Source organism: Accipiter gentilis, chromosome 10, assembly GCF_929443795.1.
Source record: "Accipiter gentilis chromosome 10, bAccGen1.1, whole genome shotgun sequence".
NCBI lineage: Eukaryota > Metazoa > Chordata > Aves > Accipitriformes > Accipitridae > Astur > Astur gentilis.
The window spans coordinates 23,469,047-23,491,647 of NC_064889.1; the positions used below are offsets into that span (position 1 = coordinate 23,469,047).

Consider the following 22,601-nt stretch of genomic DNA (forward strand, 5'->3'; position numbering starts at 1 on the left):
AAAAATTAAAGTTATGAAGCCATTGTTGCTGTCCTGTGTCTGCTTCCAAACTGGAAAGCCTTCTGCCTCTGTTTCAGAGGGTTCAGCTCTGCTATGTTACGGTATTTACAAGAAAATGCGTAACAATAAAGGAGGTTAAAATCGAAATAAAGTATTCAAAATTACCACAACGTTTCATTTTTCCTGATTTCTCATTAATTTTTCCTTAGCTTTCATAACGGGTTTTAAGACCTGGAACAAAAAACCCCGCTGATATGTTGAAGGCTATTGCCCCGCTGGCACACAGCACCTACAGCCAGAACCCAAAGGTATTTTCACCTACCTTCAAAGTCCTATTTAACAGCACTCAGTGCCACAGCCACCCCACTTCAGGGTGCAGCAGCCCCACATTGTCCCTGTGTCTGCAGAGCACCCACTGTCCCCGGACACTGAGGGCGGCTTTGCAGGAAGCCCAGAGTCCCCCAACACTCCTGGGAACACCTGGAAGTGCACGTGCCACCGGAGGGAAGGGGGACGTGGGCCTGTCCCCTCAGGACGTGTAGTCCCACGCGTCCCCAGAGTGTGGGGTCACAAATACCTTTATGTTGTGCTACCAGCCCAGGAACCCAGCGAAGGGTGAGGTGCACTGTGCAGGGTGCTGTGCAAAGAGACACAATGGCCCAAACCCTGTTCTGGAGAGATTTCCTTAAAGGAAACACAGCCAGATGGGGAGGGATAAAAGGGCTGTCCCATGTAGCAGTCAGGGACACCGCTCCGTGCCATGTAACACGGACACAGTCTCAGGGGCAGGGCAGTCACTGAGCAAAGTGGTTTAGCCAGTTGAGTCTGCTGCAAGGAGCACACCACGACCTGCAAGGAACAACCATGTCATGGGAGGTGGAGAAATACAGCATGAAGCAGAAATGCTGGACCAAGAGAGGGGAGGAGGGCATGAGGCTGGGCAGTCATGCAGCTCCTCTGCCCCTTGGTTTAGGTAGTGACCACACCGGGGAGGGCTTAGGGTCAGGAAATCTCCTCTGGCAAAAGTTTCTCTATAAATAGGGCAATGGGGACCAGCAGGATCCTCCCAGCCAGGCAGATGTTCTTCTGCAAGCTTCCCCAAAGCTCGGTCACTGAAGACAAAGCTGCAGAGCTCTGCAGCCTCTCCCTTATCTCTAGGGAAAGCATCTGCAAATACTCCTCTCTACCAGGAGCACCACATTTAGGACAACTACACTATATATTACAAACTGCACACTGACATTTAGAAGCTTTTATCTGATCGCAGAAACTAGGTTTCATTTGGGTGAAGATTTGTAACAACCAGAGGCAAAACCTTGCCCTCATTGACTGAATCCTGCTGATTGAATTCCATTGATTCAGGATGCAGAAAATGGTCTGATGAGTTTTTACACCAAATGTAATCTGCCCTGGCTTAATCAGACACAGGGGAAACCACAGTGTGAGCACTGCACAGAGACACAGGAGACAGCACAGATAGAAAAGGCTGTGCGCGCGCGCACACACACATGCACACACAAAATGTTGGGTCTCTCTACAAGCAACTGCCCAGTATTTTAGAGCTGTTCAGCTGAACCTTTAACACAAAGAGGTTTCATCATTTGCAAAGCATGTAATTGTGCTCCAGATGGGCTGAACTCCAGCCTGCAAGAAGGATTCAGGACACACAATAGCACAAATACACCGACCATACACACACACAGACATGTGCGTATATATATACATACGTATATAAATATATATATATGAAGGTATACAGACAGGTACACACACAGACGAAGATAGCTTAATGCCAGCACACTGAAAGGAGCCCATTTCAAATCCATCTTAAAGCCAGGCTCTGGCTGAAAGAGACCCTGCTGCTGAGCCACCAGCACTGACCTTGAAAGAATCATTAATTCAGGGCGGTTCTGTGCCCTGCGCTGTGGGGGAAGTGAAGCCAGATGATCACAATGGTCCCTTGTGGCCCTACAGTCCATGAATCTCACATCAGACAGCACCAGCAGCGCAGTGGTAGCTATATCTAGTGCCTCGTCCTGTTACTTCTCATTTTCTGTCTCTATATATTCCCACTAAGGTAACATGTGTCATCAGCTCATTAGGCACCTTTGCACCAGCCACTCTCCTCAAGGATATGCCCAGAGCAGAGAGAAAGTTGATAAAGCTTGTTGTCTGCAATATTTCTAGAGCAATCATTGCCCAAGAGCAGTGGCTGTGAGTGCACATCCTTGCTCCTGGCATGGGCTGTGCATCTGGCATCTCCCAGTTGACAACACAGGAGTCATTTCTTTATCATTCAGCAGTTCCTTGTACTCCCCCAAAACTGGGAACATAAACACTGACAGCAGATCCACAGTATGGACAGATGGGGCAGTCAGAGCAAACAACCAACAGCAAGGCAATGAAAAGCAGACCGGTTTGTAATGTAGTCACAGAGGAAGAAAGCCGGCTCCTGGCCCTATGCTCAGCCTGTGTAAATCAGCGCAGCCCCACTAACAGCACTGTCAGCTTTCATCAGCGGAGCCCACGGCTTTTTTCTTCATTTCAAAACTTGCAGAAATAACATGAATGCTGATTTTCAATCCAGCTGCACCAATTAAATCACATTTATTAAAGTCTTGGGGTTTCTATTAAAAGCTGTGTTTTTACAGGATTTATAAATCAGCTCACAAACCCAAAATTTGGCATGAAGAGCTATGGGCTAAAATTGATTTTTTTTAATGAAATGATTTGGGGACATTGCTAAGTTTTTCAGAATGCAGTAATTACAAAGAAATGTGATTATAGCTGTCTCTTTGTGCCACTATCATTTCTTAACACACTATAATTTGTTAACTTTTTTTTTTTTTAAGATAGAAAATACTTCAATTTTTAGTGTGAAGCAAAATTGCTTTTCTGGAGTAAAAAAATACTTCATAGTAAATTTATCCACTAAAAATCCTAGCTTGTAATTTAAACAATTTGCTTAAAACTACCCCATATCTGGCAACTTTTCCTTTAAGATCAATGAGATACTAGCATGAGTAAAGCAAAGTCACTATCTGCTCATCTGAAATAGCTGAACAGATCACCATGACAAGCTGATGACCAACATGCCATTTGTCAATGCTCAGATTTTTAAATAAGTCTATGGTGATTAGGCAAAGAAGTGCTGGCAGGAACTTCATCATACCTTTATCCTCCAGGAGACCAACCGTTAAGAGTTTTGCCATTAACTTCCCTGACTAATGACTTCAGGTTTCCATGGTCCAAGCCCGTGTTTCTCAGTTTTAGATGGCCATCCTGCAGCGATTCTGTATTTGCAGTCCTCCTTTTTCTTGGGTGAGTTTTAGTCAAAGGTACTTTAATGATGCTTTCTGTGGTTGAATTCCTTTTTATTAGCTGGGTGACATCCAGTCAGACCATTTCCAGTGACCTCTGTTTTGCAGTTTCTAATTTTATGTGAAGTCTTTGGTAGAATTTAGAACTTCCTTTAATAGATGTGAATCTGCTGGCTTTAAAAATTCAGGACATCTAATAGCAATTTATTTTTATGATGTCTGTAGAAACCAGAAACACCTGGACTCTATCTGCGACGCTGTTCTCCTTTGGTAGGGAGCGAGGGTAGAATTAAGAGTTCTGGAAAAGTGCAAGGTGGGAATCCTCCGTTTGCTTGTGACACACCAGTGCAGCAGCCTCATGCTTTATACAGAGTATTCTTCACAAACTTTTGCAGCTTTTTGTGAAAGTGAGCTATATTCCTACATTCATGCACAATTCAAAACCTCAAAATACAGAGCTGATATTGAAGCACTAAGAGTGGTTCTGTGAATGGTGCCACTGAACGCCCTCTGAGCAAAATGGGTCCTCAGCATCTGAAAATCTGGTCTTTAACTCAAGCAATGAGAGCTCTGATGTAAGACATGGGTATGGAGAAAAGTGTGTATCTCTGTTTATCTGCTTTGGAAAATTTTGGTGCGGTAGTTCTGCGGCACAATTTCACTTGAGTTAATGTATGATACTCCTTGGTAACTTGCAGCATTGTTGTTATTTCCTGCTGTACATGTCATAAGAATAAAGGCCAAACCTACTTGTAGGAGCTAATAAGCAAAGGTCGAATTTTGGCTTGCCTTAAACTGACAGTAAAATATCTATTGATTTCAATGGGGCCAGCATTTCACCCAAGCTGACTTTATAAGTTCGCTCACATGGGAAGAGCTTTTACTTGTAGCAAGGTGCTGGTAGATAAAAACTTGCACGGAGATGCAGGAAGCTCTGCCTCCTCCTTAACCCCAGAGATGCAGAGCCATTCTCCTGCACCTTGCACAGAGACAAAGCTCAGCCCTACAAACTCCTGCTGGCAGCTGGAGCAGGCTTTAGGGACACAGGACTGGAAGGGCTTTGATCACCGAGTCCCGCATCCAGCCACCTTTTACTGCAAACGCTCAGGCACATAATCACTTAGATAGCTGATCAAGCTCCATTTTAACAGTAATCAGATTTCTTTGTCCCATTAGTCTTACTGGGAAGCTATTCCAAAATCTCACTGATCTGATGTTAGAAATCTAATTTCCAGCTTCGATGCATTCATGGCCAGTTCATCCTCATTTGTTCTTGTGCCAGCTCTGTCATCTAACTTAAATAGCTCTTCTCCCTCCTAGTGTTTACCTCGTCATATTTATAGATGGCAATCATAGTCCCTCTCAGCATTCATTTTGCTAGATAGAAGAAGCCAAGCCTTCTTTTGGTCTCTTCTCACATGCCCCCCCTTATCCTCCCACTTGCTTTTGCCTGCATGTGTTCCAGTCTGAGCACTCCACTAGCACAACTAACCAGTCCTGTATACGCCAGGAGGATTGAAATGCCTCCACTTGTACTTGCCATAGAATCATAGAATCGTTTAGGTTGGAAAAGACCTTTAAGATCATCGAGTCAAAGTGTTAACCTAGCACTGCCAAGTCCACCACTAAACCATGTCCCTAAGTGCTACATCCACACATTTTTTAAATACCCCCAGGGATTCGTGACTCGACCACTTCCCTGGGCAGCCTGATCCAATGCTTGACAACCCTTTCGGTGAAGAAATTTTTCCTAATACCCAATCTAAACCTCCCCTGGTGCAACTTGAGGCCATTTCCTCTTGTCCCATTGCTTGTTACTTGGGAGAAGAGACTGACCCCCACCTGGCTACAACCTCCTTTCGGGTAGAGAGCAATAAGGTCTCCCCTCAGCCTTCTTTTCTCCAGGCTAAACAACCCCAGTTCCCTCAGCTACTCCTTGTAGCACTTGCTCTCTAGACCCTTCACCAGCTTCACTGCTCTTCTCTGGACACGCTCCAGCACCTCAGTGTCCGTCTTGTAGTGAGGGGCCCAAAACTGAACACAGCACTCGAGGTGCGGCCTCACCAGTGCCGAGTACAGGGGGACGATCCCTTCCCTGCTCCTGCTGGCCACACGGTCTCTGATACAGGCCAGGATGCCGTTGGCCTTCTTGGCCACCTGGGCACACTGCTGGCTCGTATTCAGCTGGCTGTTCACCAACACCCCCAAGTCCTCTTCCACCAGGCAGCTTTCCACCGCTCTTCCCCAAGCCTGTAGTGTTGCGTGGGGTTGTCGTGACCCAAGTGCAGGACCCGGCACGGAGCCTTGTTGAACCTCATACAAATGGCCTCAGCCCATCGATCCAGCCTGTCCTGATCACTCTGTAGAGCCTTCCTACCCTCAAGCAGATCAACACTCCTGCCCAACTTGGTGTCGTCTGCAAACTTACTGAGGGTGCAGTCGATCCCCTTGTCCAGATCATTGATAAAGATATTAAACAGAACTGGCCCCAACACGGAGCCCTGGGGCACACCACTTGTGACCGGCCGCCAACTGGAGTTAACTCCATTCACCACAACTCAGCAACTTCTAAGCTTCTACCTTCAGGACGTGGAGGGTCCTGAGCAGTGGCCAAATGTCTGTCTGGCAAAGGGGAAACAAGGAGCTGAGATACCTTCCTCCTGGACCTAGAAGAGAGGCGGGAAGTCTTGGCACTGCTCCCTTCCTATGAAGACAGACCTGCCTCGCAAACTGCAGTCGTCAGTGCAACGCTGGACCTTTTAGCTTCTGCTGTCAGCCACCTTCGTCCACCTTGTTTCCCTAGTGTAGTACCCACTGTGTACACTGTGAACAGCAGGGTCAGTAAATGCAGCCAACAGTGCAGGACAGCTGTGTTTGGTGCTCTGCAGCCAGGCTGACCCTTGCTGAGCTGCACAGGGCTGGGAGAGGAAAGCACAAACAGGAGGAAGGAAAATAGAAATAGTGTGTGTACAGTTGGGTGAGAAAAGACAATAGGAAAATGGATATGAGAAAAACCAGAGGAGATAACGGAGTGGAGCAGACACCAAGGGAAGAGGAGAGAAAAGGCAAAATAATACACAGAAAGAGAGAGGAGGACAAGAAAGGCAGGGGGAGCACATGAGAGAGAAAGCCTTCTCAAACTGGAGCAGGGCTGCATCTCCCCGTCGCCCTGTCCTTTGTACCTTTGCCCAAAGTGTCTCTCTGAAAGAAGTGATAGAGGAATGGCTCCAGTCCATTGCCTCAAGGTATGATCTCCTTTGAGCACAGTGGGGACAATACATCCAGAGCTTTGGCTCAGCAGTTCAGAGATTCCTTTGCCATTTTTTTTTTCTGCATCTGTGCTGGTTCCTTTGTGACCCCAGCTGGCTCTATAAAGAAACGAATCCTCCAAGTACAACTTGTGCACATCTCCCTGCAGAAAGTGGGAATGGCACCAGACAAACTGATTTGGAAATGAAACTCGTTAAGGCAGCCATTAGGGGCTTTATATGCTCTTTTGTCTTACTTGGCTGGAGAACTGCATAGACAGAAGCAGCGTATTTTTGGCCATCCTCAGCTATTCAGCACTGCAAAGCATTCTCATGAATAAGTAAGATGGTGGGAGATCTAAAGGAAATATCAGGCCATATATTTTGATAAGTGCCCTGAAAATACCAGATCCATTGTTTTTTCCTTTTTGAATATCAGGACAATCTGCTGACCAACTACTGATAGCCAGTACTACAGCAGTGTGAGCACCTTCCAGGCTAGTCCAAATGCATCACTTGGGTTTTAAACGTTTTCGGCAGCTAAATATTTGAATAGCTCTGTGACAAGATGGCACTGCAGGCTGGGAAACCAGGGTAGGTGTTTGCTTTGACCTCTTCTGAATTCATTTAAATGACTGCAACAGGATTAGTGGTCTAGACCCACACTCATGGTGTTGATCCTAAATCTGACATTATGAGCATTTGCATTTTCAGTTTGGGGAGCAAAAATGCATGATGCAAGGGGACCATCTACCTCAGAAAACATATTTACACATCTGTCCAAACTTTCCTCTGAGAAATCTCTGGAGCCAGCCTTTTTATTACATTTTAATGAGATTTTCTTTTAATAACCAAGAAATGACTTAGAGGAGCACACATAGAAATATTTTTGTGTACCCTGTCTTGTACAACACTGTCTTTTTTGCATTAATCTGTTCTCATGGCTTTCCAGTTAGCAGAGTTTCGTTTGGATTAAGGTGACACAGCCTGCAAGTACCATCATTTTTAAAGCTGACAACCTTGATGAAATCAATTGCATTTCCTTCTTCCTCTGCTCCCTACCCTTTGCCCCACCTTGGCTTATTAAGGCTCTAAAGGAAGAGCTGTCTTATGATTTACCATATCTGAATCTATTGCTGAAGTGGTGAATTGAGTATTAGTGTTGCTCATGAATAGACCTAGGGAATCAATAGCAACAAGTGATAAGTAAGGTACTCCTGGATGTTCGAGCAATACAGTCTGAATAGCTCTGCTGGAGAGCCATAAGTAACAGCAGAGGTCTCAGAATGCTGGTGGACAAGAACAGGGCTCAGAAGCACCCTAGATACTGTCTTGCATCTCTCCTCTTGTCTGTGTCAGCAGGATATCTGTGTGTCTACTGATCTGGGAAACAATGATATAGCAAAGTTAGATTACTGACTTAATGCTTCATTGATTTACTTTTGTTATATTAATGGATAATTACAATTATCTAGTTATTTATCTTTTCTGAGAAGCAAATATACCTTATAGTTGCTAAGACACCAAGCCTTATTGACCCAGACAGGCATGTGCTGAAATTCCAGTTCCCATGCATAGAGATTATGAAGATATACACAGGGGAAAGCAGACCTTTTTGTGTCTGTTAGTGCTACGATGTCAGGAACTGCTACACTGGAATTTTAAATAATGCTGGCAGACAACAGGATCCAACAGGCATTGCTTTGGTTGATTTCCTTGAACTGATAAGAACATTGCCACAGTGGGGTGGGGTAATATCTACCTTACTGGAGCTGTTTCCATCCAGATTACTGGTAAAGAAGCGTGAAGTCACACCACATGAGAGAGTGTGGTAGCTTGGATTGGAAAAACAATGTACACTGCCGCTACCTTGAGATATATCTGGGAAGAAAACAAGTCATCACAAAATACTTTGGAAGCCATAACAATTCTTAAGAAACCGAAAGCATGCTAGAGATGATCTAGTTTAGAAAACTTTGTTAGAGTACTGGGTGTTATAAAACATTTGCAGATTAAATCTATCCTGTATTATCATGGTGTGAAGCTCTTGACTATTAGCATTAAATATAAGACAAGAACACAAAATGTTTAATTAATACAGTGTTATCTTTTTGAAGATCTTAAAAAAGTAATTCCTGACAGTCCAGCTGCTTTGCAGGTGAGGGAAGAAATGCAAAACGCAGGAAACGTGTGGTCTGCAACAGTTTCTTCCTTAGTTTAAACACATGTAAGAGCTACTGATGAGAATAACTCTTGTAGTTATGAAAAAAATTAATTAAAACATTTTTGTTGCAAAAAATATAGTTAATGTTAGAAATCAAGGTGCTATAACCGTACCAAGGAGTCCAAAACATTTTACATAGCTTTTTGTGCAACGACTTAGTAAAAAACCAAAGCACTTAGTAAAAAAAGAAAGCTGCAGCACTGAAAGGCAAACTTGGGCAGTTACATTGTTATGCTTAGAGACATCTTAACTATTTCCTCACTTTAACTTATGAACACATTTAGCAATCAAAGTAATTTACCAAGAAAGGCATCATATTTGTACTGGCATTTCTAATGAAAACATCAAACCCAACCTGGATCCAGCTTAATAACAAATTGATAGATATTTCAAAGTACGATCAGAAGAAAGGATGAAAAATTTAAACAGAAGGAGCATCATTTAAACAGCCAAGCCCTGTAAGAAGTAAATGAATGGGTTTTAATAAACCATGGGCTTGAATTTGAGGCAGAAAGGTTAGTTATAGGAAACACCTTCACAACGAAGTGCCGGGGTGGCTGCTTGTCCCCATCACCAGAGATCTTTAATGAAGGTTGGCAGCAGATGGGTGAGGAAGGACAGGGACCTGACTGGCACTGTCTGCAGGAGGGGGGTACCCAGTCACCACTGGCTGTCTCCTCTTGCCCTCTGTGTTTGCATTCCTGTGAACATGAACTTTGCTTTGCTGACATCTTGTGGAGATCTAGATTTAGCATAATTTACTGCAAAATATCCTGTTTCAAATAAGTGGGTTTATCTGCAGGGTGTCTATTACATAAGTGCTGTGGCACACAGCTGAGAGAGGAAACTGCACATGCACATACATATCTGACTGAGCACTTATTTTCTGCTGAAACATGCAGAGCAATTTTTGAGGTCAATTCTATTTTGTAGTAATTGCAGAGCCTTTTATTTCTATCTATTTTCTGAGGTTGTTGCTAACAAAGTATCTCAGATCAGGACGTGATTCCAGAACTAACTTCTTTCAGCTAGCCACTGCTCAGCACAGCAGCCAGGCTGCCAGGACTTTGCCACGTGCCCTAACTATAACTCTGTGATATTTGCAATAGAATTAATAAGAAACAGATATCTCTTGGGGTCTGCCCATCAGTGTATGCCCATCACAAACACAGCTGCTTACATATAGCCTTGAACCTGCTAATGAGGGATTGGCGGCTCACCGGGGAGCCGAGCTCATCCACCCTTCTTACAACCTGTGGTCCCAGTTAAATACAGACACTTGAATCCACGTCCTTCTGCTTTTTAGGTGAGTGCTGATGGCTGAGTTACACCAGCTCTCAGCTCTCCCTTCTCCCTTCCCTTATCTGTTGTGCCCTCACTCAGCTGCAGGCAAGAAGGACCAGCTCGAAGGAAAAGAGGCACGGTCCGCTGCTTTTGCTGCAAGATAAGAGGGCACATACCAACAGTTACCGTGAGCCAGCTGACACATTACAAGTTCACACCCAGCTTATCTGGCTGCAGCTTGTTTCATGCACCTGAAATGAGCTGAAACAGAAGCCTACCAGACTCCCCTGCTACTTAGCACACTGCTGAATTAATGAACCTGAGCTCGTATACAAGTCTGCATCACCAAAAATCTTTTCTTCCTTCATTGCATGCAGCACCATATACTCGGAATTACTCCTTCTACCCAGTTCCATTTGGTCGATACTTAAGTATCCACCCAGGCTGATTTACCTTGATAGCACAGTCCATTTTCTACACATTTATTCATGAAGCTCTTATAACTGCTGGCTGGAAATACATCAAATTCAAATCTAATGCTATCCCAGTTAAAAAAAAACAAAACCAAAACAAAAAAAAACCCAACGCACAAACTCCCCTCTCTTCTCAAAGATGAGAATTTTATTCTGCTCTGAACAGTAAGCAAAGACTTAAATGCTTAAAAGAAAGGGAATGATTTAAATTAAAACAAAACAAAAAAACCCCAAAGGTTATGTTAATGTTAACATGGGGAGATCAGTCCTGTGAAGGGATTCATGATGGCAGACTCTTGCTGTGAGGCCCTCAAGCCTGAGGCTGTGCTCCAGTGGAAGACCCCTGAGGTCTGGATGAAGGCCAGAATGCTCTGTCACTTGAAAGACTGAGCTTCTGCTCCAAGCCAGCACTGTGGGGTGACACAAAGAGCATTCGTCCCCATCCTGCAGCGGCAGCAGGACAGCGTAGTGTGGAAACTGGGCACAAGGCCAACAGTGAAAAAAGGGAGTAAGCAAGCACTCTGCAGTAAATACAAACCCAGCTATCTCAAGATCAAAATGGAAATGTTTTTCTTCTTTTTGTGTGGATCTTCTCCGCCCATACGGAGTGTCACGGGGGTGGCTGAAGACTCCAAGCAGGAGGGTTCACTCTGCCACCTCCTACTACACATCATCTGTAAATCATTTCTGTAAATGTCTTGTCTAGAGCTGCATGCTCTATTTGTATCGAGCTTTGCTTAGGTTTTGGCTCTCAGCATAAGTTTCATCCATATCAGAAAGTTTGTTAAGACCTTGACAAGACCTCAAACATCAATTCAGCCCATAAACAAGTCTTTGTGAAAGTCCTGAAAAGAAATCTCTGTTGTTCTCCAGCACTACTGCATAGTTTTCCCTTCTGTCCCCATCTCCTTGAACTAAACAACCTGCACTTTAACATCAGTTGTTGGATGCCATGTACCATTCTCATGCTGGGGAGCACCATTTTGATTTCAGGCTTATTTGGGAAAGTCTGCTCTCGGATCCATGTGCTGTGGTTAAGCTCTCCCAGCATGGGTGGTTTTCTTTCCCACTGGCTGCTGGGCAGAGTGTGTGTTTTGCTGCCACATCCTTCATCCACAAATGCAAAAGAGTCTAAGGGCTGCCCAGGGGGTTCCCTTTCCTTATAATCTCTCTCACACATGTGCACGGATTATCAGCATCAGAAGAGTTGAACACATAAAGACCAAAAACATCCTCCAGAAATAAATTAATGTGCTGGAAGAAATTCCTGCCTCCAGGAGCTAGGGATCTGCATACGTGGCTCTATTCAGAAACACCACCACCACTACCCTAACAAGAGCAAACAAGCAAAATAACAACAGTGGCGATTCGAGTTAGCCATAATGTTAACCACCCATATAGGGCTGGATAGTGCAGTCATTGTTCAGGTGGAATTCTTGCCGAAGTCCATGGGTTTACATGGGATTAAATTCATTGGACAAGTACGTCTACATAGTATTCTGCCCTTAATCCACATACAAAACTCCAGGCGAAGGTTGAAATCCCTGTTACCTCTCTGTAATACTGCTACTGTTCTTCAGCGTCCTCTGCAATACACAAATGCACACATGCACTTATATACACACAGGTTGTTCTTGCCATCCAGCCATGCTATGAGTCTCTATTTCTTATCTGTGATCTTATCTTAGTATCCATCTCCCCATTTTCTGCTGGGGAAGATGCATGTCAGCACCTTTTGCTGTCTTTCTGCTCGATGGAAGTGGAAGGCTGAAAACAGCATTGATAAGGCCAAAGCTGGGAAGGTTACTGATGGGTAGAAAGTTTCAGTGGGACCATGTACTGGAGGACAGGCAGAATTTGGCAGGGAGCTTTCAGAAGCCTTTGTCTAGAATTTGTAAATGCTCTTCTAAAACAAAGACCAAAACTTGAAACAATGCTGATACCTGCAGACAATTTATACTGAGATGAAGATGAAGCAGTGTGATTTCTAACTCGTTAGTCTTTCTCTGCAAGCTCAGATAGCAGAGTTTTTCAAGTGGGAGGCGGGAAGAAAACTGTTCGTGTGACCTCCAGAAAGAGACAACAGACCCCACTCAGATGCACCTTCCTGAGTGATAAAATTTATATTGCTACAAGGACTGCGCAAAGAAAGAAAGAAGAAAGAAGAAAGAAAGAAGAAAGAAAAGGCCCAGCCTCTGCACTCCCATCACTGACTGAGCTTAACAGGAAGGAAACATTATCCAATTTCTTTCTAGAGAAGCCCATACAACACCACTGACGTGGTGCTGTTTGGCATTGCAAGGACCTGGTACTTCAGGTTTTTTACAAACTGAGCTGGCACAGAGCAGCAATGCCACAAGGGCAAGAATTAAATTTACTGTCATTGCCCAAGGACCAGAAGAGATCCAGGTTCAATTCAGATGATTCCCTCAGATATTTATGATGTATCCAGGAATTCAGCCATCCCCCAAATACTTTTTTTCCTCAAGTACTTAAGTATCATGTGGCATCAGGAGCTCTGGGATAGGTGGCTACACCTGAAAGGAATGTGAAGAACGTTGTTGTATAGGGAGATGCAATGCCTACAAAGACATAACCTGCAAAGACAGTCCAGCACTACCAACGTCTTCAGACTTTTTCTCTGTGGCTGAGGAGGAAAGTCATCTGTCTATGTTAACTTTGAAGGATGAAAGTATCCTTTCTCAGCGTTAGCCTTTTTTCAGACTTCTTGCAGAGTATCAGACTGGGATACCATCAGGTTAATTGGGAAGTCTCCATTCATGGTAAAATATGGAGAAAAAACAACTGACGGATTTTTGTTCCCTTGTCTGAAAGGAGAAGCTCAATTACTCCAGTCAGGAATTCCCAACCTCAGCAATATTCCTCTCCTTATTTTGAGGTTTGTAAGTTGTGCCTTTTAAGCATGCTGGGTTACACATACATTAACTAAAAAAGCACAGAAATAAATGAGGTGAAGCAGGCTTTGTAAATAAATGGATTAAGTGCCAATATGAAAGAAATGGATCACTGAAAAGTTCATAACATTTTTCCATGCCAGTGGCTTTGATCTGCTCTCTCGGAACTCGGAGCCTCGCTGCTGCTAAGATGTGCCACAGTTGTCTTTTGCATGTTCATGGTCTGGCTCTTCAAATGATGTTGAAATGACAAATTTCAGGCCAAATTATGCTGGCAACTAGCCAAGGATCAGATGAGCCCTCTCTGGCAACACTTTCATACATTTCTTACCCAAATGGGCAGCTTAAGCAAGAGCCTGCAAAGCTAAAAGTCAAAAATAAGAGGGAATGGGAGGAGGTCCAAGGATGATTATTTTCCCCAGCTTGTAGTTATCAGGAGGAATGCTCTAGTATAGGCCCGAGTGGTTTAAATATGAGTTTAGTCAATGGTGTTCAGCAGACAGCCCCTGATGTGTAATATGCCGTCACAGGAAACCATGTCCCTGATATGAGGACTGAAGTCATGGTGCCATGAGAGAAACTCCTTGATGAAGTCCCAGCTGTAGCCAGGCAGTAATACCGTTGGCTTGGTGGGAGAGGATCCTTCCAGGTGCATCCTGGGCAGGGAAGTCCAGAAGGAAGCTTCCAGCCATGCCACCCCGAGACAACACAGAAGCCAAGTCAGAGTCAGAAACAAGTGGCTGAGCCTCGTGCATTTAGACTAGAAAGCAGAAAGAAAAAGGCAATGCAGGACTGGGAAAGCAGAACTGCTATGCCAACCTCTGCCTGTTTCAGGAGCTTGTATTTACTTGGACTTTCAGCCATTTAAAGGGAAGTGAAGAAGTGAAGTGCAGTCACAGGGCAGCAAACCTCGAGGAGATTCCCACTAGAGACAGATTGGAGGAAACAAGAAGGAAGTAAAGCCATGTCCTGTCTGGCATCCTATCTGATATTGGCCATAGAGGAATGAAGAAGAATGACGGCATTAAAAAGGAGATCACACCCTCCAAAGTTTAGCCAGTCTGTCAAGAAAAGATGTCATCCATAGCAGTAGCAGAAGATAGAAAGAAGCAAGAAATGTGATTTTTTTTTTTTTTTTTAATCTTAAAGAGCCTTCCTCTTCCTCTTCCTCTCTCCTGCTTTTATCAGCTCCTGTGAAGAAAATTCACACCAGCTGTCTTAGATGACGAGGACTGGTCTGCACACAGAAGGAAGTGACAACGAATAGGACACCTCAAATCACAAACTGCAACATAGACAAAAATAAAACCTTATGATTGACCCGGTCAATCCCATTCCTCAAGCGAAAGAAAGTTGTCTTCTGAAGGTTTCACAAAGGGAAAACTTCTCTGCACTGCAATAGGAATGTAGCCGATTTAAAAAAATGGAGTTGATGTATTCCATGCAGCATATTTCTTGCCTAGGTATATCCTGTATTGTGTTAAGTAAACTTTCATATATAAAGCAGCTTAAATCAGTTTTAAGTTATATTTGCTTTCCTGTCCCTGTTAAGTATTAAAAGATCATGGTATTCAGGGGAAGAACAGAAGTGTCATTATTTTTGAGGCTCAATAACGCATGTTATACATCACAGAAGCTCATATTTCCCCAACATACAGGAATATGAGTCTATATTTGATTAACATAAAAAGACCCTTACCAGAAAGTGAGTAATCTGTATTAGTCATCCTCATGGCTGGAGTATAAGATACACTTGGCATGTCATGGCCCTTCTCCTTCTGTTTCCGTCGATACCACACAAACAGTGCCAGCAAGACCATAATAATTAGAAGGAGAATAATAATTCCAATGATTGCTCCCACTGAGTGCCTCTCTGATCCAAGAGCAGGGCTAATTTTAGTATAGGGGTTTAATTCTTCCATCATAAGAGCCGCTGTTAAAAGTAATTCATAACACACTGTAAATTGAATCGTGCATTTCATTTTTGAAATACTATTTTTTTTAAAGCAAGTACATCATTGGAGGGGGAGAGAGAAAAAGAGAGAGAGAGAGAAAGAGAGAGATATTTTACAGGTAGAATTTCACTGTACCTTGATCACATCGGATTCCTTTGAAGCCTGGACTGCAGTAGCAAGTACCTGTGACATGGTCACATGTAGCATTATTCATGCATTCACATAGTTGTTTGCAACCATAACCAAACGTTCCTGGTGAGCACTCTAGGAAGCCAAAGAAAAAGATTGGAAAGAATTCTGCTTTTTTTCAGGAATGGGTGAAATGCTTGCCGTGGATAATTCAGTAGAAAAGTCTCCCTGGTTTCAGTATCTCTAGGATAACATTCTAGTGTTAGATTATTATTATTATTATTATTATTATTATTATTTTAAAGCAGGAGATAAATGTATTTCATGTACAATTTGGGGTATTATTAAGCTGTAACTTTCTGGAAAAGTCATACAAGACTTCAAAAGGATGAAACCAATAATATGTACAGAGACTTTAGAAGGCTTGATATATATTACAAGGGAACAGAATTTAACAGGGCAAGAGCTCAGAAGCTGTAGACAGCATCTTGAAAGAGCATAGCATTCTCCACCAACACTGCATATTTTTTTTTTCATGAGGGTAGTTGCAAAGAAAAGTTTTAATGTACCTTTATATGAACACAATAGACTTCTACCAAACAAATCCCGCACGCTTTCATACTTATCCCTACTAGTGTTAGAAGATGAATATAACATTGTAGGTGGAATTACAGAATTGAACATCTGAATGGTTTGATTAGCTCTGCTTCTGTACTAGGATTCCTAATATGGGAGGAATTTATCCTGCCCTTGTATTTCTATCAAAGACAAAATGATTGAATGTCCAGCTGAGAAATTTATTCATACAATTACCATGATGGGCTATTACAATAAATCTGTAGGCAGCTTGCTATACTTCTTAAGGCACTATTCAATAATAAATTGAAAGAAACAACTTCTGTCACATCCTACTTATTTCTGTGGAGAAGACACATTATTGAATGCATGCACACTTGCTATGATTCTTTAGAATACATATTGTTTGTTTTAAGATGTGATTTCTTGTGTGTTACTGCAAATGTTTTGCATAGCATGATGATACCTTCCCAATGTCAGCCTCTAAGCAACTTTTAGTAGCCAAAATTTAACATGAAGTAATGAACAGTAGCCAGTATCTATATATGATTTGCAGTGTGTATTAAATTTGTATCTCTTTCTTTCATCTGCAGGTTCCCAAACCCGGAAAAATAAAATTATTACAATTAATGCTCATTCTGCTATTAACCTGTAGCCTATTTAAAATTAATAAGGCCTAAATTTTTGGCCTCCACCACAGAAACGATGTCTGCATTTAGGCATTTCATCTGCAATGCAGCGTGACTGCCCATTCAGCAGGATTTTGAGAAGGAAGGAGTTTTAATGAAGAGATACATTTAGATTTAGTAGTAGAAAAACAAATAAATACATTTGTAGTTTGGATAGAAAAGAAAGCCTGAGGCTTTGTACAGAGGTCAAATTATAAATGTAGCTTCTTGTATAAAGTCTGCTATGATGCAGTTCTGCTATGGAACTTTTTAGCTTCCTATTTTTTTTATGGCTGCAGTAAGGGTCTACACAAATTCACAGTAAGTTGGCCACTTACAGAGTTACAGTGGTGCCATATGTAATCCCCACGAGCATGCAAATTTGGTCCCGAGATACATGCTTTGCTGAATGCAAGTATGTGCAAAAAGAAAAGATGTTCATGAATTTAATTACATGTACAAATACTTTCATAAAGATCCATGTAGTAAGCTACAGTTAAGAAGCTTTCACTTGCAAATCTAGCAGGAATGTTACTGTATTACCTTACTGCCAAAAAAAGGGAATGAAACCCTGTGGAATTAATGCCTTGGTAAGGTGAGACGGATTTCACCCTGCATTTAGAATCCAAGTAAGTGTGTGAGAATTTTCTTTTGATTTACTATACTGGACAAACAACTAATTACTCAACTACAGCACATACTGTTTCCACCACACTAATTCTTTGTTCTGAAAAGAAGCCATTCGGCGCAACATGCTAAATATGCCAGCAAGACTTCGACAACAATTACAGTAAGATATGCCAGTACCCTTGCAAGGTAATTGAAGTTCATTGTTAAATACTTGTTCACTACTCAAGTTAAACACAGATCTTTTAAAAAATGGCAAGCAACCAGAAAAAGGAGAAAAACCTTGATCTGTTTTCATTGTAAGGATGAATCTTTATTTGGCCCACATCTATAGCGTAACAACTTATGCAAGAAAGCCCCAATGCTCCTTGGAAGGCAGAGAGCAAAAAAAGGGCTTCTTTCTTTTAACCCTCCTGTCTTCTTTCATGCCCAGGGAAACCTGATGCTGCTGTTCTCAACAATGTTAGCAAGGCATGAGGCGGCTTGTTTTTTTCTATTAATTAGGTACAAGATGGTCAGGAAGGCTACATCGAGTCAGCACTGAGTGCAGTGACTTGCTTTTATGTCACCTAACTTTAGACTGGGAATTGAAAGGCGTAATTACAGAGAATTCACTACATTTCTTTATGCTTAAACAGACTGTCCAGCTTTTCAGAGATGCCGCCTTCTCCCTATGGATTATATAAGGTGCCTAGGGTTACTCTCTTGCTGACATCAACACCTCATTTAAGAGCCTATTTCTGCAAAGAATTCTGGAATACACTCGCCCCTGGAGAAACAGAAAAACGGAAGTCATGTTGCTACTTACTTTGCTCACATTGTTTGCCTGTAAATCCAGTCCTGCACGTGCACTGGCCAGTGATGTGGTCACAGTCCGCTCCGTTCTGACACTGACAAACATTGGCACAGTTTTTTCCATAAAAAGCAGCTGGGCAACCTTTCAGGAATCAGAATAAGGAAAGATTAAGAAATAAGCTGAAACACAAACTCAGATGCATTATCAGCACAAAATAGGTAGGCTTATAAATCTATGGCTTTTCAGCCTCTGTATCTTTAATAACATTTATTTGATCATCTAAATGTAGAGCTACTACGACAGCCAATTTTCTTGGAGTTTCTCATATCTTACAGAATTGCCTCTTAAGTGTTTCAGAAGAACAAAAACTTGACCCATCTATACAAACCACATTTTCAAGAAGTAAAAGAAGATGGCTAAACAGAAACTCTCTAAAAGGCCAGAGATCAATCCTTTACTTGCAAGTGAAAGAGCCTTCTTAAAAGGCTCACCAGAATTTGATCTCCTCCTTTGTACAGTGCTGACAATTTGGCACTAGTAGGGTGAGAAATCTCAAATATTTTCCTAAATCAGAACACATACACTGGGGCTTTAACAAGCAGGGACATAGACTGTGCAAATTCTGACGACGAATCAATAATCTAAATGATCGGTCCCTCCTTTATCGAGTGCCAAAGGCATAAAACCTTGAAAAGCTTCAGGCCTCTTTTCTTCGGGGTGATGTGAAGTTATCACAAGTAAGAAGCCGGTGGTTTAACAGGGAAGACTGCAATACTTGGGAGAGACACGAGGTAGCAGCACATACTTTGACAGATTCCCTGGCACAACAGTGTCTCTGAAAGGCTTACGCTGTGTACAGTAGAGCCCCGTCCAACCATGAGTACATCTACATTCTCCATCGTAAGGGCTGCACATTGCTCCGTTGTGGCAGTTGCATGAATGAAAGCAATCAGGACCCCAGAAACCAGTGGGACAAGCTACGAAAATAAAAAAGATTTGTCAGCTGACAAAAAAAGCAATGATACTGCGTTACTGCTGCAGAGGAACAACAATAAAGGGAGAACCTCTGAGACACCAGCAAAGGCAGAACTTCGCATTGCAGAGCTTGGCATCGCTGCGGAGACTCCCTGACAATGACTGGTCCTTCCAAGCCCACGATTGCTTTGCAAACCCAGGTGCCAGCCTGCAACCTCATCCACGCTGTCAATCCCTGGCACAAGGGATCTCTTCCCCGTGTAGATCAGGTGGCAGGATCAGGTCTTGGCTGTGTATGTGCACTGAGAACAACTGAAACAGCGACCCTCAACACTATATTAGTCTAAGTGCTCTAGCCACTCTCCCTGCCTTACTCGTATTATCTCTGAAGACAATTTAGACAGGGCTTTACGATATGGAGGTAATTTAATTTTCTTTTTGATATTCTGGAATTCTTGCATAATAAAGCACAGCTATTCATGGTTTACTTTTGCTATGCAATCAACTACTAAAATTACCACATTCGTTTGAAGCATAGACTGCTACTCAAATTACGTAAAATGTAAAGAAAACTTCTTACAGTATGAATTCCCATCCACAAAATCAGATTGCTTTTGTTGATGGGGCTAATATTAAATTAAAATCTCCAGGTCTATTACATATTTCAACAAGTACAATATTAATACATTTTCAAAAGTTATTTTAAGCCTCCCTCCAAAAATGAATGCAGTAAGTTACAGTTAAGTGCCAGACTAAAAGAACCAAAATGATGATAACCCTTCAATATAACAACTATATTTTTGCTTTAAAAAGCACTTCCCATTGCTTCCTATTAAAGACATGAATTAATAAGGCATGGTTCCCAGGAAACCTGAAAGTACAGAAACTGTGCCTATTTCCATGTCTGCCATTGGCTCCAATTCTGATGATAAATGCAAGTTTCTGGCATATGACAGACATCTCTAAAGCCAGAATGAATAGCAGAAAAAACCTGCCATGACGTAAATCAAACAAAAGGTCACTGAACTCACACAATGTAAAGCTGAACAGGATTTGGCCTAAAGGATTTGTGCTATGAGCAACCAGAAATACTTCTACAATGCCTTTGCGAGCCAGAGCTGCAGGGTCTGTTAGTGTCTCCAGACCTGGCTCTGGAGTTGGGGCTAAAATTAACTCCTTTGCAGCTACATCTCTTGGTCATTCCAGGTCAACTGGTATAGAGGGAGGTCTGACCGAAATAGCTCAGTACCGGACTCAGGTATGTGAGGCCAGGTGCCAACAGGAGCCTGGTGTGAGGCCAGGTTCACCTTGGGAGATTTACACTTTCTTTACAAGAAGGTAACTGAGGAAACAGTCAGGTTCCCACTTCGCTCATCCAAAATACAAAGTAGCTATTGCCAGGTCCTTCTGCTTGCTAAACTGGAAATTGTTGCTGCTAAACTGGCCTGCCTCTGTAGGAAAAAACATCTTTTTTCAAGGTTAACAGAAACTAGCAGTAATTTCCCAATTACACGGCTAAATATAATGAGGAATCTGTAGAGCCTTCTGTCTTTTTTTTTTCTTTTTTTTTTTTTTCTATTTTTGAGTGACAGCAATATTCTGCCTGTGGAAGACACACAATAAAAGCAAAATTACAGCCGTCTGTTTTTATCCGATTCCTACTTTATCACTTGAAGTTTAATATATTTTACTCTGGAATGCTGTCTAATATGCTAGTTGTATCCTGAATATGAAGTAACATTTCTGAATGATAGGATATTGCTTCCCTCTGTGATCTATCTTCAATTAAGGGATGCTCTTAGGAAATGACACTTTGGGATCAGCAAATGCCAATCTTCTACCTGGGCAATTTTCAAGAAGAAATCCTCCATCCCTCCAAGCCCACATTGACTTTTACAATTAAATTACATTTAATAGAAATATTTCAGCTGCCTAATTTCTCAATTCTGGAGGCTTGGTACATGAAAACATTTACTGGTTAATAATTTCTAATGTAATAGCTGAAAGAAAATGATTTCAAAAAATAAATAAAAGGGAATCCAGCTAGAAATTAAAAGGGAGCATGGAGCTTTCTTTTCTGATGTGATGCTTGTGACCTCCCTTTCCTGTAATAGAAACTAGTAACGGCTTCTGCAAATTCCAAATGCAGAAACTAATTCAAGCCAAAACTAACTTTGATTAATTAAAAGAAATAAGCTATAAAGAGACTAAGGCACTAGCTGCTGTAATACTACAAGGATTTCCCCAGAATCTGTCTTTAACTTTCAGAAAACACTAAACAGGAAAATATGTTATGTTAAGGCAGAGGTGGAAAAATAACACTTTGCTTACTCTGAGAGCAGTCCGTCCCTATCCAGCCTGGAAAACACTGACATGATCCATCAATAGGATTGCACGTCCCGTTCTCGGTGCACTGACAGACCTCAGCACAGTTCTTCCCATATTTTCCACTGGGACAGACTGCGAAAATATAAGGCAGTTTACTGAAGGCTTTTCATGATGAATATGAGGAAGTCATAGGACTTAACATTTAGCAATTAGAGATAAAAGTAATTACAACGTTTTTCTTTGCTGAAGCCAAACAGGCAAAATCCCTCTGGAAAGAAGGAAAAGGCAGAAAGTGTTCAAGTCCGTTTTGTTTGCTTACATCCCAGGCATAAAGACAACAGGAAAAAGTTGTCTCGAGATCCATTTTTCTGCGGGAAAATGAATCTGATATAGTTAGAAGATTACAATTACTGAAGGGCATTACGGAAGGCTGAAAACAGGAGAGACAAAACAGAGAAAAGGGGTTACTGGGAGAGGAAGAGAACAGTAAAGCTGAGGAGAATTCAGAGTAGTAGCAAACACAAATAAGTGGCTGGAAGGGATTGATCTGGGGACTTGGCCAAGGGGGTCCCTTGGTGCAAACCCTGAAATAGGGTTCTGTGCTGGCTCAGAGGCTTACAACCTCAACAATAAGAATAACAAAAGTAGGGAAGGAACATTTTAGGCTAAATATCAGCCTAGTGAAGAAGTCTCAGAAGACGGAGAGCAACAGGGACTCTTCCTTTCAGGCCTGTCACTAGAACCTAACAACTCCCTTGTACTGCACAACTGATAATGACAGTAATAATGGATCAAAAGCTGCAAACCTTACCACCTGGTATGATGGCCTGACATACTAGCCATGGGTATTGTACTGGGAGGCCAGTGCCCATGAAATGGCTGATGGCAGATAAGCTTGCAGGAAGAGGCTGAAAGAGCCGTAGTCCTTTCCTCTGCTATCCCACTAGCACCACAAAATGCATCATGCACCATGCGGCGCTGCAATATTGGGCACGCTAGAGTACCTACCTCATCGCTGTCCCGATTCCTTCTGGATCAAATAATGGTGAGAGGGGAAGGTGCCTTTACTACGAAATACACTAG

At 42.4% G+C, this 22,601-nt stretch overlaps 1 protein-coding gene across 4 annotated transcripts in view; it reads right to left on the reverse strand.

The window, feature by feature from the left end:
• The window catches only part of MEGF11 (multiple EGF like domains 11), a 217,280-nt gene that overhangs the window by 16,212 nt on the left and 178,467 nt on the right, over nucleotides 1-22,601 (reverse strand). For 3 of the 4 annotated variants that reach the window (XM_049811558.1, XM_049811557.1, XM_049811559.1), the window contains exons 16-20: nucleotides 21,522-21,650; nucleotides 19,064-19,192; nucleotides 18,228-18,356; nucleotides 15,555-15,683; nucleotides 15,164-15,397 (exon numbers count right to left, since the gene is read on the reverse strand). In XM_049811558.1, coding sequence (XP_049667515.1) covers nucleotides 15,164-15,397; nucleotides 15,555-15,683; nucleotides 18,228-18,356; nucleotides 19,064-19,192; nucleotides 21,522-21,650 — 750 coding nt within the window. Of the gene's footprint in view, nucleotides 1-8,330; nucleotides 8,450-15,163; nucleotides 15,398-15,554; nucleotides 15,684-18,227; nucleotides 18,357-19,063; nucleotides 19,193-21,521; nucleotides 21,651-22,601 lie in introns of all 4 variants that reach the window. The other variant, XM_049811556.1, reaches the window with a different exon arrangement.